General features: G+C 35.7%; 1 protein-coding gene across 1 annotated transcript; it reads right to left on the bottom strand.

Moving 5' to 3' along the window:
- Nucleotides 1–12,494: 12,494 nt before the first annotated feature.
- Nucleotides 12,495–13,515, bottom strand: LOC128984693 (uncharacterized). The gene is made up of 2 exons (XM_054404033.1): nucleotides 13,500–13,515; nucleotides 12,495–13,054 (listed from the first exon to the last, which is right to left on the bottom strand). Exons 1-2 carry the CDS (start codon nucleotides 13,513–13,515, stop codon nucleotides 12,495–12,497), a joined length of 576 nt encoding a protein of 191 aa, XP_054260008.1.
- Nucleotides 13,516–15,918: the final 2,403 nt, after the last annotated feature.

Below are 15,918 nucleotides of genomic sequence, written 5' to 3'. Positions count from 1 at the left end.
TGCATGTAAAAAATGATCTCCAGTCACTTAGTCGTAGGGGTGATTATCATATGTACAATACCAGAAATAAAAACAATATTTATGTACCTTATGTTAGGTTAAGTGAAACAAAAAGAAATTCCAGTCAGTTAAGCATAAGGCTTCTTAACCAGATTTCTTGTACAGCTTGGAACCAAACCAACAGAAAATTCAAAAACAATCTCCGGGTATTTTATTGGCTTTCCCACTTTATAAGACCAGCGATTTCTTCGACATTCCCAAGGAGACTGCGAGAGAGTTTTTCCTATGTACGTAAGTAACAGATTGTTTTGTTTTGACATTAGTTTTGTGCATGGTTTGTTTTTGGTTTTGTTTGCTGCGTGATTTTTGCATTTTAGTTTTAATTTTATGAAAATTGTATATTTTTACCATATTTGTTCTGACGATGCCTATTGCATTTCATGCTTAATGGAAAATAAAGCATTTAATTTCATTTCATTCAAGAGTCCCCGCCCCTACCCCCTTCCTATTTTCTGTACCACGGTCTCCGTAATTCGGTTGTCTGTCCATATGTAGCAGGTAACTTCGTTATGCATTCAACCTCTGTCAAACACCAGTTGAGGGGGAAAATTGTATGAATTTTTGCTTATTGACTACTACCATTTAGACAAGTGTTCGGTCAAGAGACCCCGCCCCTACTCCCTTCCTATTCCCCTTATTTCGGTTGTCTGCCCATATGCTACCTGATGCAAGTAACCCGTCCCCCAACAGTTCTCGTCGCCAGACGTGGCTTAACTGATATTACTACCCATGTCGAATTCTACAGACTGTCCCAAAAGTCCCGGACCGGTTTAATATATCCTAAACGACAACAGATAAATCAATAAAATTTTGCACATTAACACCACACTAAAAAATCTACTTTTTTAAGGAACTATCAGTTTTCTGTCATATCATGGGGACGTCCCACGAGGAGTCAGAAGGAAATCTTAAATAGGAGCATAGGTCAATATGCACATCAGTTTAAAGGGCTTAGCTAGCAGAGTTCAATGCCGGAAACCGCGCCTCGAAAGGATCACCCGTTACAAAATGGCGGCCGTTCAAAGATTTCTTGAACCTGCCATTTTGAATCTTTGAACGACTGCCATTTTTTACTCAGGCGTTCTTTTGAGCTTGAATTTACGGCATTGTAATCTACTAGTGAAGACCTTTAATTTGATGTGCATATCGACCTATGCTTACGCTAACAAAAATGTTCTGACTCCTAGGGCTCTGCCCCCAAATGCAAATTAAATGAATCTTTGAACCACTGTTACTCTTGACTTGGTTGTCCGTTTGAGTTTAAATTTGCAGCATTATATTCTGCTAGTAAAGACCTTTAATCTGATGTACATGTCAACCTATGCTTCTATTTAAGATTTCCTTCTGACTCCTTGCGGGACGTCCCCATGATGTGACAGAAAATTTATATTTCCATAAAAAAGTAGATTTTTAGGTGTGATGTTGATGTACCAAATCTTGTTGATTTATCTGTTGTCGTTTAGAAAATATTAAACCGGTCCGGGACTTTTGGGACAGTCTGTATGATCACAAACTCCGACTAAGGACCAGTTAGCCGATAATTCTGGTTTGTGGTTTGGTTCTCGCTCTGATTTTTGTAACTAATTTACCTAGATCAAATTTTATGATCGTTAACTGTATAAGGAGATAATGGGAGGAGATGATTGATAGACATAGGCTAATACTGGGTCAATTACCTTATATTTAGGTTTACCTTCATTATAATTAAAGATAAGTAAAATAACCTACAGAAGTAGTCCTTTATGAGCTAATATTTTAACCTGTTAGACTAGCCTACCACCCAACCTTGATACAACAATAGTCATCATGGTCTAGGAAGGTTGCCCTTTAGGTCCGAACGGTTTAATTTGTTGCAAGTAAAATACTTGTAGCTTAACAATTAACCCTAATCTACTTACTTTTCTACAAAAGATTCACATAAGTATCCGAAGTTAAGTACTCTTAGATATTGTTGAATTAAGTATTAGTTTGTTCGATAAGAGCTCAATTAATCGTTATTTTAAACAAAATAAGGTGCAAGTTAAACGATTATACAGCATACACCAAGCACGCTGCACAATGATCAATTAAATAATGAATCAAAGTAAAGTATTACAATTTAATAAATTGTTTGTATAAAATAAAATTCGTATTCATTTTTTAATAAAATACTAAACACTTTCATGAAATGGAATGTTTGCAGGTAAATCTCATGGTCATGGCGTTCCTGCTCTTCCCCAATATCCATAGCATTAGGGAGTTCCTCATATTTAATTTACCTTTTGATTGGAGTCCCAGCAGTTGTTTAAATTTCGATCAGCCATGTTGATTTATTTCGAGACAACCGTTAGTTTCTAGATTTCCCGGAGATTCAAGTTCATCAGGGTGTTATGAAACTTCAATGTTTTCAAGTAGATCTCATGGTCGTGGCGATCCTGCTCTTCCCCAATATCCATCGCATTAGGGAGTTCCTCATATTTTAATTTACCTTTTGATTGGAGTCTCAGCAGTTATTTACATTTCGATTAGCCATGTTGATTTATTTCGAGACAACCGTTAGTTTCTAGATTTCCCGGAGATTAAAGTTCATCAGGGTGTTAAGGAACTTTATAAAATGTAATGTTTTCCGGTAGATCTACATGGTCGTGGCGTTCTTGCTCATCTCCAATATCCATAGCATTGGGTAGTTCCTCATCTTAATTGACCTTTTGATTGGAGTCTCCACTGTTAGTTTCATTTCGATCAGCCATGTTGATTACTTATTAGCAATCATAGAGATCAGAGAAAGTTGAACATTATCACAAATATGAGATATTATGATTTATTCTTAAGTTAGCAACCCTTAAAACTATGTACATAAACCTCTTATTAAATGCATCCGATTTTCTTTGATGAGAACTTGTTAATTACAACACATTAATAACTACACAGGGAAGATATGTTCTGATAAGCATTAAAAGTGAAATTGCAAATAACGTGGATAATTACAGCTAAATATCATCAGGCGTGATGATCTTGAGACATTGCCTATTTTCTTTTATTTTGAGAACATACAAAAGGTCATGTAGTTTTGTTTTTTGTATGTTGTTAGGACCTATACCAAGAGAAAGAAACCAAGTGTGCAGCTTCAGAAGACCTGTGCTACCGGCGTAGTAGCCTAAATAAACGTTTACAAAAAATAATGAATATCTGCTTAAAAAGCTAACCTTCTCGTTCTCAAACCATGTGATTTAGAAGTTGTTTTTAAATATAAATCAGCTGTTTATTTAACAATCACTTGTAAACATGGCTCGGATTTTTTTGTTTATTGTGTTATAGGTTTAGGTTATGTGCAATGCTCAAAGGTTGCTAAGCTGTGTGAATTGCCACATTTTTATTGACATTTTTTAGAGAAATTTCATTACAAAACAAACATTAACCTTGATGAGCTAGTCCTCGTGTAAAGTTAAAATGTATTATAGTCGACAATATTGTCATGGTTTCAGTTGTTGATAGTTATTTGACAAGAGAAGTACCTTGTTAGAGATTTCCACTGCCACTTCGATGCAGCTATATTGTTAATTAGTAGGCCTACAGGTGTATAGACAATCATACTACAGACCTCTGTTAAAATGTTGTATGTATATTGTTTTCTTGTAAATGAATTATGTCTTTTACTCTCCCCTCCTTGGCCTTCCACGGCCCGGGCGACGACACCTTCGTTGTACAGACGCCATTATGTTCTGCAACTCGAACTCCAAATTCCGTATTACAGCAGGCGAGATTCTCCCCTGCCCTTGGCGACTTGAGGCAAATCTCCTTTGGGCAGCAAGACGCTGAGATACGGCCCTAAGTCTTAACAGCAATGACCTAGGCATAGTCTGATTCTGTTGTCGACGAACACTCTGTGGGGCCCAATAACCTTACTGGTCTTAAATTGCCAGGCGGAATTTATTTATTTATTTATTTATTACACACGGCGATACACCAATACAAAAGTAATACAAATGTAAATATGATGGGTTGAAAACATGTCCAGTTTCACAGTTTGATTTAACACAGAATGAATTGAAAACAACTACATCCAACAAACAATCAAATTTTCAAATTAATTCAAAAAAGGCAAGGTCGTAACATTTCATTTTTAGTAAGCAATAACAAGTGAAGAATAAAGACTCCGAAAAAAGAATAACAATAACTTAAACTTTTACAAAAAAGATAACAATAATAGACTTCAACAAATAGTAACAATAACAAGACGACAACAAAACCTATAATGACATAATTCTATAAGATCAGCAACAATTTCTTTCAACAAGAATATAACTATACAAAAATGACAATAACAACGATATGATAACAGTACTAACAATATAATAACAATAACAATGGCCATGAATTAACGACAGATTAGATTTACAGCTTTCTTCTTAAAGGATTCAATGGTGCAAGCAAAAAAGTCCAAGTCAGCGCAAACCTCATTCCCAACTCTCATAATCCTTATTGTGCTCTGGTAGGTATAGTTCGTTGGTATGAAGTGCTTGCAGAACAGCTGATGTCGGCGAGCATGATGGGGAACGTTGAAGTCCAATTGATGGAGGATCTCAGGACAGTCGATCTGGCTGTTAACTATCTTGAAAAGGAACAGCAGGTCAAGTAGCATTCTTCGGGCAGATAATGATGGAAGGTTCAGACGGTGTGCCATTTCATTCAAGTCAACATCCCAATAACGTTGTCCCTGTTTAGCTCCAACTAGCCGCAAGAATCTTTTCTGTACTGCCTCGAGCTGAGAACAGTGACCAATCTGATGAGGGGTCCAAACTACAGCAGCAAACTCCAAGACCGGCCTTACCAACGTGACGTAGAGTGTGCGTAATGATGAAATTGGAAAGTCCTGTCGACATGTCCGGTTGATAAGGCCCAATACACGGCTCGCATTGCTACAGACGTTCAAGATGTGGTCACTAGGGTTTAGATCTGGTGTCATGAGCACCCCAATAGAATAGAAGGTGTCCCGATGGGTAATGCCTGCGGCGACCCTGGTACAATATTTCCAATATTTTTTTTTATAGTATAATGTTATTACTATGGTATTCAAAAATAATAGAAGTATTTTTAACCAAGCAAAAAAAAAAAAAAATTTTATGTTTTGTTTTGTTTTTTCGAAACATGATGAATGATATGCTTTGTATTTTTGAAACAGGGTTTCAATGGCTTATCCCGTTGACTACTATCATGTCCAATAAACTTTATAAATTATATTACGGAATAATATTACAAATATCAATTGCATTAACAATTAGTACCTTACAAATTTTTGGAACCTAATAAACAAATTTAGCAAACAAAACTGACAATTTACTTTCTTTTTCGCTAATAAACCTTAAGTCCTCGACTTTATGAATATATGGCTTCATTGATTAACTTCGACGAAACCTGAATGTCTTTACACTGAATTAAAGGAAAATACATTCGTTAGAATATACTTTTTTATTTCGAAGTTACTAAACCATTAGAACAGTTAAAATGAAGATAAAAACGCTAGATAAAAAGTTAAAGGCTGAATAGCTTAAACAGTTATGTTGGCTGTAGTTGTAGAGGAAGATATTAGGCTTTCATAATGTTTCATTTTTCTTTCTTTCATATTTCACTTTCGATTGTAGTTACACAGTTTCATTACATATTTATTTTATAAAAAATGTGCTATTGTTTCGTTTATTTCTTATGACACAGTCGTATCTTTGAAATGAAAGGTTATCCATAATTTTTTCGTGCAACTTACTTTGCTCGAAATTTTCTTTCACTTTTGTGCTATATTAAATTGACCCCTTTGCAATATAAAGTTAATTTATGTAATAAAATAACAATTCTGGATCTTATCTTTCAATTGGTATACAAATAAATCAACATTTCAATAATTTTTTACTATTTGTTTGGAGTTTAAAAGCCCAACTTACAACAACAACAATTCAAACTTTGATTAATTGACAACAGTCAATTCCAAAAGTTTGAAGCTGATACTGCACATACTGTTCACAAATGGCGCAAAGTGTTACATTTAATGATGTAAACTGTCAATGACATCCGTCGCGCTTTATTAATTTTAAAGCAATCGTATTGCAAACAGTAATTTTGTCACGGGCTAGAAACTAAAATGGTGGTTGTTGTTCTATATAATTATAAATCATTTTATTAATCCTTTTTCGTGAAATTTTCTTTTTATTTAGATTTTCTTTGACTTACAATGCATTTACGTGCAAAAGCTGATGTGTCGATTAAATAAAAAAAGAGATAAACCGTAAATAATAACGTTCTAATAGTGTTTTCTATCATCAAAGAGAAATAAAATAACAAAAGTAAATTTGATAAAAATATTATCATAAGGTTTTTTGAGTTTATACTTTGGGGTATTACTGTTACTGCCATAGTGAGAATCACACAGGTATAGAACTGACTTTATTTCAACAATAAAATATTAGTTAAACTCTGGTCCATGAATCATAAGCTCAAGAACCAAAATACACAAACTATCTTGTTGCTAGGCAACAACTTGCAACGTGCAAATTCATTTCAATTTAAACCATATTATGTTTATGTGAAGTCCAAATGTAAAAATATTTCTTGACACCCTCTCGTAACTTTTACATTTTGATTATTTAAATTTTAATTGATAAAAGAAATGGAAAATGCTAGGTACATATTGTCCATACAGAACTTCCACTTATCACATGAAAAAAAACTTCTTATTTAATTAATGTTTCCTTTCTTTTTACAACTTCTTCCTGCAAGTTTAGTTGTATACTTTTCACTCTCTTTCTTCACAAACACCCATTTGTTTGATAGTTGCAATATGCTCATCTTTGACTCAAACCTCTTTAAAGGCTTTATTTATCTTGAAGATCTTTTCCTTATTTCTTTTACATTTACCTACTCATTTTCTCCACTCTCTGTTCTCTGATACTCTTGATTTTCTTGATGCATTTTTATTATATTTACTTTGACAATTTAATCTGTTTTCTCATTTTCACCGATGTCTGTTTCTTCGCCGTTTACAGCATTTTTAATTATATTTACTTTGACCATTTGATCGGGTTTCTTACTTTCATCAATGCCTGTTTCTTTGCCGTTTACAGTCTTCTTTATTTTCTTCACATTCTGTTATTGTCTGCCCCTCTTGATTTTTGTATAGATTTCCAAACGCTAGCATGGAACTATTCTTTTAGACTCACCAAAAAAATCCATCGGATTGTATATTTCCCTCACATACAACAAAATTGTTTTTACTTATAGTAAAAACCTTTTCCATAGAAAACTGGACTTCTCCATTTTCTGTTATTGTATTTACTGATAATAAATTATCTGACGGATCAGAAACATAAAAAACTTCTTTTAAATTGAACTCGGAACCATCAATTATTTCCTTACCGACAGACTTCATTGATTTCTTGCTTTTCGCAACCATTATATTACTTTTATTAAACTCTAGGTCGCTTAACAATGAACAATCATTTGTCATGTAAGACTTACATCCTGAGTCTACAACAAAGATACTCTCACGTAAGGTCTCCTCAATATCATTATTACATGTCAAAAATGACATTTTTTCTTGATCTTTTGTAATATTTCGAAAATAGCAGTCCTTTTCTGTGTGATCCCTCTTTTTACAAATAGAACAACCAGCTATCTTTTTACTATGACATATATTATCAAGATGTCCTGGCTTAATACAATGAAACATCTCCTCTCAGTGTTGGGTTGTCTCAAATCAGTTTTACTTTTTTTTGTTTTAATTGTGGAATTTATAATTATGGTATCCCTTTACTTCTTTACATTTACTTTTGAAAGCTACCGTATCCTCAGTGTCACTGTTTTTACATCTTATTACCTCTGCTAGTAACCGTGAAGTTAAATTTGACAGGGTTCTATCTGTTTTAGCTGTAGATTCCCAGGCTGTTACAAGATCTATGAACTTATCTGGCAAGGATGCCAAAATCTTAGACATCAACATGTCATCATCAATGTTTTGATTTAAGCTTTTCAATTTAACTGCCATGTTTTGCAAGCTAGCAATGAAACTAGCCACATCTGAATTTTGTTCTAATTATTTGAAATTGAAAAACTCTTGCAGTAAGTTACATTTTTGTTGTTCAGCCTGTCTTTCGAATATATAGCATAGCTTAGTATACAAACCTTGTGAAGTATCATCATTCAAAATGTGAACCAAATACTTTTTGTCTATGGATGTAACAATAAGTTTTTGTGCCGTTGCGTCTTTCTTCTTCCACTTTGTCCTTTTATCTTCATTGTCTTGGTCTTCATACTTTTATTCTCCTGTTACTAGTTCATGTATGCCATAGATTTAAAGATAACTGTTGTTTGAAATGTCCAAAATTTAAATGATTCTTGATCAACTAATTTGTCTATATTTCATGCCCATATATAGCCTTTCCTGATTTAAACTCTTCTCACTTTTAAAATTAGCAAAATTTTTCTTTCAGACAATTCTTGAATAAAACATTTTATCAAATAAGTTATCAACTGATATTACAAACAACAATCCCTTTCTTGATTTATTTTTAATATGTTTTAAGCCTCACATTTATTCCTGCCTGGGCCCATAACCTGTTGAGATTTTACTTTAGGGGGGGGGGCGGGATAGTAATCACTATTTGGATGTGGGGGTGAATTAAAAAATACCCCCAAAAAGTACTTTACATAACCCTAATAACGTGTATGAAAGCTCGTTTGAATATATGCAGCCTTAAAAAATAATCAATCGGGGGGGGGGGGGGGGGGTATAATGTGTAAAGTTCTTTATTAGTCTATAGGTGTTGGTAAATAAATATATGTCCAGAGTTTACAATAATGAACACATATAAACCTTTATTTATCAAATTGTATTTTTTTAAAATATGGTTATAAATTTAGATGAAACTTATCTCAGGGTTCTAGGAGTATTGTGCCAGCTCAAAGTAGGCTTATGTGATTTTGGATAGGCATAAGCCTAATGTTCATCAAAAGTTAATGTTCAATTAGGTATACACTTTTGAAAATATGAAAGTTCAAATTTTGAATTAAGTAAAATGATAATTTAGGTTAAAGTTAAAAACGGCAAAGACAATAGAAATTTTGCAATGTGAGTATTTTAGCAAAGTAGGCCTAAGTCAAGTTCAGTTTGATCTCACCCAAAAGTTTATAGTAGTCTTCACCACAAAATATTTCTTCATATAGAAATGATAGGTATTAAGTAATTGAGATAGATCTTGAGGTTTAAATATTGTTAAGTTAAATCACAAATTAAAATTTTCAAATCAGATTCCTTACCTTGCTTCTTCATCACTTACTATGCAATTGAAATCTTGATGTTAAATTTCATACATCTGTTGCAACAATTGGTTATCACTGGTTTCTTGATCTCACTCACTATTCACTGTTACGGTATTATATCGAGTATTTTAATTATATTTTTGAAAGTGAAAGAGAAGAATGATTTTGTAAAATAATTCAAACTGTATGAATAACTTCCAGTGATTACAAATTTCAGCTTATTAAATAATAAAAAGATAGTGTTTGATGAGAATGAGAAATATGGTAATTTAAAATAGGTGAAACCTTTTGCCCTTTTACTGTATGTAAACATGTGATAATTTGGAGGTATTAATAGTACATCTCAAATGAGACACCTAGTAGTATAAACAAATGTAGGTCTTCATTTCTTGTTGTTCGATTGCTTCTGATTTATTAGATTTACACTTTTCTGTAAATACTCGCATTCCAATGTTAGCATATTTGGACTAACTCATTAAAGTACGATACACATTTGTTAGCACACTTTTAAATTGCTCGTAACATTATTAGTAGGAAACTCGTATATAAGTGGTAAGAACTATTTTTTTTTTTTACTAGAAATCTAACATACAGTGTGTAAATTAAGTATGGAAACAAATCTGTATTTTTTAAACCAAAATAGATAGAAATATTGGGTTTGTGGCATTGACTGTTAACCAAGGTTCCGCAATTTTTTGCATCAGAAAAAATTTTTCACCCCCTCAGGGGGGGTAGGGGTAGGGGGTAACTTAATTTTTTTAAATAGCAACCCCTATTGAGTGACCTCTCATTTTGAAGGGTTTGTCAAAAGAAATACAATGCCGTAAACCCGAGGTCGATATCTTACCCCTAACCAGAATGGCGGCCATTTTAAATTTCGAGATGGGCAAACGAAATCCAGTGTGGATACCCATAATTTACCTTTTAAATGGGTTACATTGGGTAAGCCGAACTCCAGATACCATTATTAGATTGAAAAGTGGATGTTTTTATCGTATTCAAAATTTTGCCCCAGCCCCCAAAATAGGGGATTTTGGGGGCAGCCCCAAATTTTTTGACGCAAACCCCTATTGAGTGACCCCTCGTTTTGAAGGGTTTGTCAAGACAAAAGCAGTGGCACAAATCTTAGGTCGATATGTCATCCCTAGACGAAATGGCAGGCATTCAACATTTTTAATTGGTGAAATGGGCGCTTTTTTACCCAATCAAGTTTTTGAATGCCTGCCATTTCGTCTAGGGATGACATATCGACCTAAGATTTGTGCCACTGCTTTTGTCTTGACAAACCCTTCAAAACGAGGGGTCACTCAATAGGGGTTTGCGTCTAAAAATTTGGGGCTGCCCCCAAAATCCCCTATTTTGGGGGCTGGGGCAAAATTTTGAATACGATAAAAACATCCACTTTTCAATCTAATAATGGTATCTGGAGTTCGGCTTACCCAATGTAACCCATTTAAAAGGTAAATTATGGGTATCCACACTGGATTTCGTTTGCCCATCTCGAAATTTAAAATGGCCGCCATTCTGGTTAGGGGTAAGATATCGACCTCGGGTTTACGGCATTGTATTTTTTTTGACAAACCCTTCAAAATGAGAGGTCACTCAATAGGGGTTGCTATTAAAAAAAATTAAGTTACCCCCTACCCCTACCCCCCCTGAGGGGGTGAAAATTTTTTCTGATGCAAAAAATTGCGGAACCTTGGTTAACAGTCAATGCCACAAACCCAATATTTCTATCTATTTTGGTTTAAAAAATACAGATTTGTTTCCATACTTAATTTACACACTGTATAAAAAGTAAACTACTTATTTACTAAAATGTCTATGCAATGCATTTAGACATTGCATTGCATACAGTGTTTGTTTTTTTGTTTTTTGTTTTTACAGTAAAGTATTAATAAAAACCAATTAAAAAACATTTCTAAAAAAATACAAAAACCCTGGCAGATTCCCGAAATATTCACTATCGTTGTATCGAACAAAGTTAATGAATTCACGAGAAGAGATAATTAAATAGGAATGCGGCAGATGTTAGGTCATTTGTTGTTAATTGACTACAACATGTGAATTGTATTTATTTGTTTACTTGTATCCGCTTTACCATTTGAAATGCCGTTTATTAATTATAGGTATTTACGAAAAAAAAACGATATTTTTATTAGTTAATGAAATATGCTTAATTGAGGTTTAAATTTCGTCTCATACTTTACAAGAAGTTGAAAGGTATATTTGTTTAAATTTAATTAATAAGCTTATAAGTGTATCACGGCCGTCGATAGTTTTCGTGACAATAATAATTAGGAATGAACTAAATTAATAAAATTTTATTCAAACAGGTCTTTTGTAAGAAGTCTATAACAACAACAATATTTGTTTACATCTCATCATCATAGGCCTAATCTAAATAAAACGCATAAAAATTCATCAATCTTTAATTGACAGCAAATGTCATTTGTTCCACGCGTAATTATTATAAAATCATTTTTATCCATACTTTTTTTATTATAGTCAAAACTGTTTTCAGTACTTAAAATTTGGACTATTTTTCCAATTGGTGTTACAGAACTATGAACTTCAAATGACTCGTCATGTTCATCAATATTTTTGTTTAGCAAGTCTCTTATGCTTCTTCCATGAATGTTTGATGAAATTCTTATTTTATTTTTTATTAATGAGGTAGGATTCAATTTTGTTTTCTCTTTTTAAGAGTATTGTTATTTTCAATCTTTTCATTTAAACCATATACATTGTGATAGTGACGAAATAAGTATTATTAATTTTACTGCACACCGATAAACTCCAATGGCTTCCAATGTTTCCATTGCTATTTTGAGTTTTTGGAGAATTATTGTTGACAGAAAAGAAATATATTTTGCATCATTGAAATGTAAAGATGTTAGTGTTATATTCTGAAATACATTGAAAGTTAGACTATAACTGTATAGCGATGTTTAATCTGTATGAATTAATTTCACCACTATATGAACGAATATTTGATAAGTTTTATTTACAAACGAATGATGAAGTGTGTTGTATCATAACATAGTCAAAACTAAATGTTTTTACAAAACTAGCAACAGCTGTTAAATAATAAATATTAAATAAGTATAGACCAAAGGCATCACAGATGTGGCTAAGTTGACGCCACATCAGCCCCCCGCAGAGACTGGAAGTCCAGGAAGCTTGAGCTTAACATTTCGTCCATACCGAGTCGTATAGCTTCTGAATGATGTCGGGTTTGGAGGGTTGAGGGATGTGTTTGAAGGATGTATATTTTGAGGCTCTTTGATTGTTGGATGATTGCACTTTTCGGGTAACACATATGCAGGCTTTACCCTGTCTAAGCTCACTCGCACTTGTTTGCCATTCTGTGATATTACTAAGGATTTTTCATCACGAGAAATTACAGGATATGGTCCGTTGTAGGGAGGCTGTAGAGCACGTTTCACAGAGTCATCTCTTAGGAAAACTTCGGTGCACTTTTTAAGATCCTGAAATATAAAAGTTTTGGGATTGACGTGGCGGGATGCTTGGACAGGTCTGATTGAAGACATGTGTTGACGGAGTCGTACAACATAATCAGTAGGATCTTCATGCCTGGGTCCGTCAACAGGGAGATCCAACAATTCTCCTTGAAGTCTCAACTGTTGTCCGAAAACAATTTCTGCCGTTGATGCTTGAAGATCCTCGCGGTACGCACTTCTTATACCTAGGAGGACAATCGGAAGAGCTTCCAGCCAGGATGAATCGTGATGACATCACATCAATGAAGCTATGAGATGCCGATGGAATCTCTCCACCAATCCATTGGCACAGGGATGGTAACTGCAAGTCCTGATTCTTTCAGAGCCGAAAGTTTTTCCAAGGGACTTGAAAAGTGATGATTCGAATTGGCGGCCTTGATCAGTAGTTATTCTTGAAGGAGCGCCATAACGTGAAAACCAGCACGAGACTAGACCTTCGGCGACTTCTTCTGCAGTAATCCCCTTTAAAGGATGAACCTCAGGCCACCTAGTGTAACGGTCTATTACTGTAAGACAGTATTTGTATGGTCCTGCTGGTGGTAAAGGCCCAATTATGTCAACATGGATGTGCTCAAAACGTGATGATGGCAAAAAAAATGATCCTAGAGGAGTATGAACATGTCGCGTTACCTTGCAACGTTGGCATCGCTCACAAGTACGAGCCCAGTTACGACAATCCTTTTGAATACTTGGCCAGACAAATCGATCTGCTACAAGCTTTGCAGTAGCTTTAATGCCTGGGTGGCTGAGGTCATGTAGCGAATGAAATACCCTCTTCCGTAGTTCAACTGGAATATAAGGTCTTTGGGTCCCTGTAGAAGTGTCACAAAAGATGAATGAGTTTGTTCCAGGAATTTGGATCTTCTGTATTTTGAGAGATGAATTGTTGTTGTTTATGAGGTTGATGAGTTCGTCATCTGAGCTTTGTGCTTTGGCAATTGACTCAGTATCCAATGAACATGAAATAGCCTCTACACGTGATAAAGCATCGGCAACAATGTTTTCTGAACCTCCGATGTGTTTTATGTCTGTAGAAAACTCGGATATGAATGAAAGCTGACGTAGTTGAACGGGTGGAAGTTTCTCACGACGTTGATGAAAAGCAAAGATGAGTGGCTTATGATCCGTAAAAATGGTAAATGCCGTGGTTTCCAAAAAATGACGAAAATGCTATACTGCTTCATACACAGCAAGAAGTTCACGGTAGTACGCTGGCCAAGAGCTTTGCTTTGGTGAAAGTTTCTTAGAGAAGAATCCAAGTGGCTGCCAGGAATTGTCAACAAATTGTTGAAGGGAAGCTCCTACACTAATGTCAGAGGCATCTGTAAACAGTCCAAGAGGGGCGTCATGTTTCGGATGAAATAGGAGTGTCACTGACGACAAACTAGACTTGCAAGCTTGAAACGCTTCCTCAGTCTCTGGGGTCCAAGGCACAGGAAGTGATCCCTTGCTATTTGCACCACCAAGCATAGAGTGTAAAGGTGCTTGGAGTTCTGCGGCTTTAGGTAAGAATCTACGATAGAAATTGATCATACCTAGGAACCGTCGAAGACCTCGCATTGTCTTAGGTAGTTGGTACTCCTGAAGAGCAGATATTCGGTCTTGTGGAGGGTAGACACCTGATGCTGAAACTTTGTACCCTAAAAACGTCACTTCAGGCATTGCAAAAACACACTTGGACGAGTTTACAATAACGCCATAGGAATGGAGTCTTTTGAACAAAGTCCTAAGATGTTGCTCATGCTCTTCAATTGATCGGGAAAACACTAAGATATCGTCAATGTAGCTGAACGTAAAATCTAGGTTTTGGGTTACTTCATCTATGAAACGCTGGAATGTTTGGCCAGCATTACGTAACCCAACAGTCATGAATGGAAACTCGAAAAGGCCGAATGGAGTTGTGATAGCAGTTTTGCATATGTCATCTGGGTGTACAGGGATTTGTTGGTATGCTTTTACTAGATCTATGACAGAAAATACGCTACAGCCTGAAAGATTATTAGAAAAATCATGAATGTGTCGAACAGGATAACTGTCAGGAGTGGTGCGTGCGTTCAATGCACGGTAGTCTCCACACGGTCTCCATCCATTTTCTCCTTTTGGCACCAGATGCAGGGGTGAAGCCCACGGACTGTCTGATGGACGTGCAGTACCACATTTTACCATGTCGGCAAATTCACTCTTTGCAATGCTGAGCTTTTCAGGGGCCAGTCGTCGTGGTCGGCAGAATACAGGGGGCCCTGAAGTCGTGTGTATATGATGTACTGTCTGGTGCTTCACTTCTCGAGGCAATCCTGGAGGGCGAGTAATTTCAGGAAATTCATGCAAGATTTTAGAGAGGCGAGAAGTAGTGACTACGGATTTTACGCTACCTTGAGTCGTACCGGAGAGTTGTCCTCCTGTAACAAGACCAGTTGTGGCATCGTGAAGTCGCAACAATCGACAGTCAGGAAGCAAATGATAGTAACTGAGGAAGTCTGAGCCAATGATTGGAACACTGACATCTGCAACTGTGAACTGCCATGCAAAACTACGGCGAAGGCCTGGTCCAATGTCATAGAACAGGTTCCGTAAGTCTTGATAGTACTACCGTTGGCGGCACTTAGTTCAAAGTCTGTAGATGTGCGACGGTCCCGTAGAAGACGTTTGGGATAACATGATACGTCAGAGCCGGTGTCGATCAAGAACCGGAGATTAGACTTTTGATCCGAGACAAAGATTCTGCGGCTGGGTGCTTGACAGTCAGTCGCCGCTGTTACTGGCCGTCCTTGGAGTTTCCCATGTAAGAACAAGGAGAAGTACATTTTGACGCGTGCTCACCAAATTTGGCATGATACCAGCAAATTTGGCTTGTAGATTTGTGCTGATCTTGATTCGGGTTCTTTGATGTTTTCTTGTCGTGATTGGTCGAACGATCGTGCCGGAGGAATACTTCGAGTGCGTCAAGCCTTTGCGTCAGTCTCGTAATAGCAGCAGTGAGGTCGTCATTAGAATGAGTGTGTTCACGAGTTGTCGTAGCATTTACTAATACTTGTGGCGTTCTTGTACA

The sequence above is a fragment of the Macrosteles quadrilineatus genome, unplaced genomic scaffold (genome assembly GCF_028750875.1).
Source record: "Macrosteles quadrilineatus isolate MER2022 unplaced genomic scaffold, UCM_ALF_1.0 Scaffold_2__2_contigs__length_208266976, whole genome shotgun sequence".
Taxonomy (NCBI): Eukaryota; Metazoa; Arthropoda; class Insecta; order Hemiptera; family Cicadellidae; genus Macrosteles; species Macrosteles quadrilineatus.
Note: the sequence above shows the minus strand (reverse complement) of the source record. Positions and strands in the feature narration are given on the sequence as shown.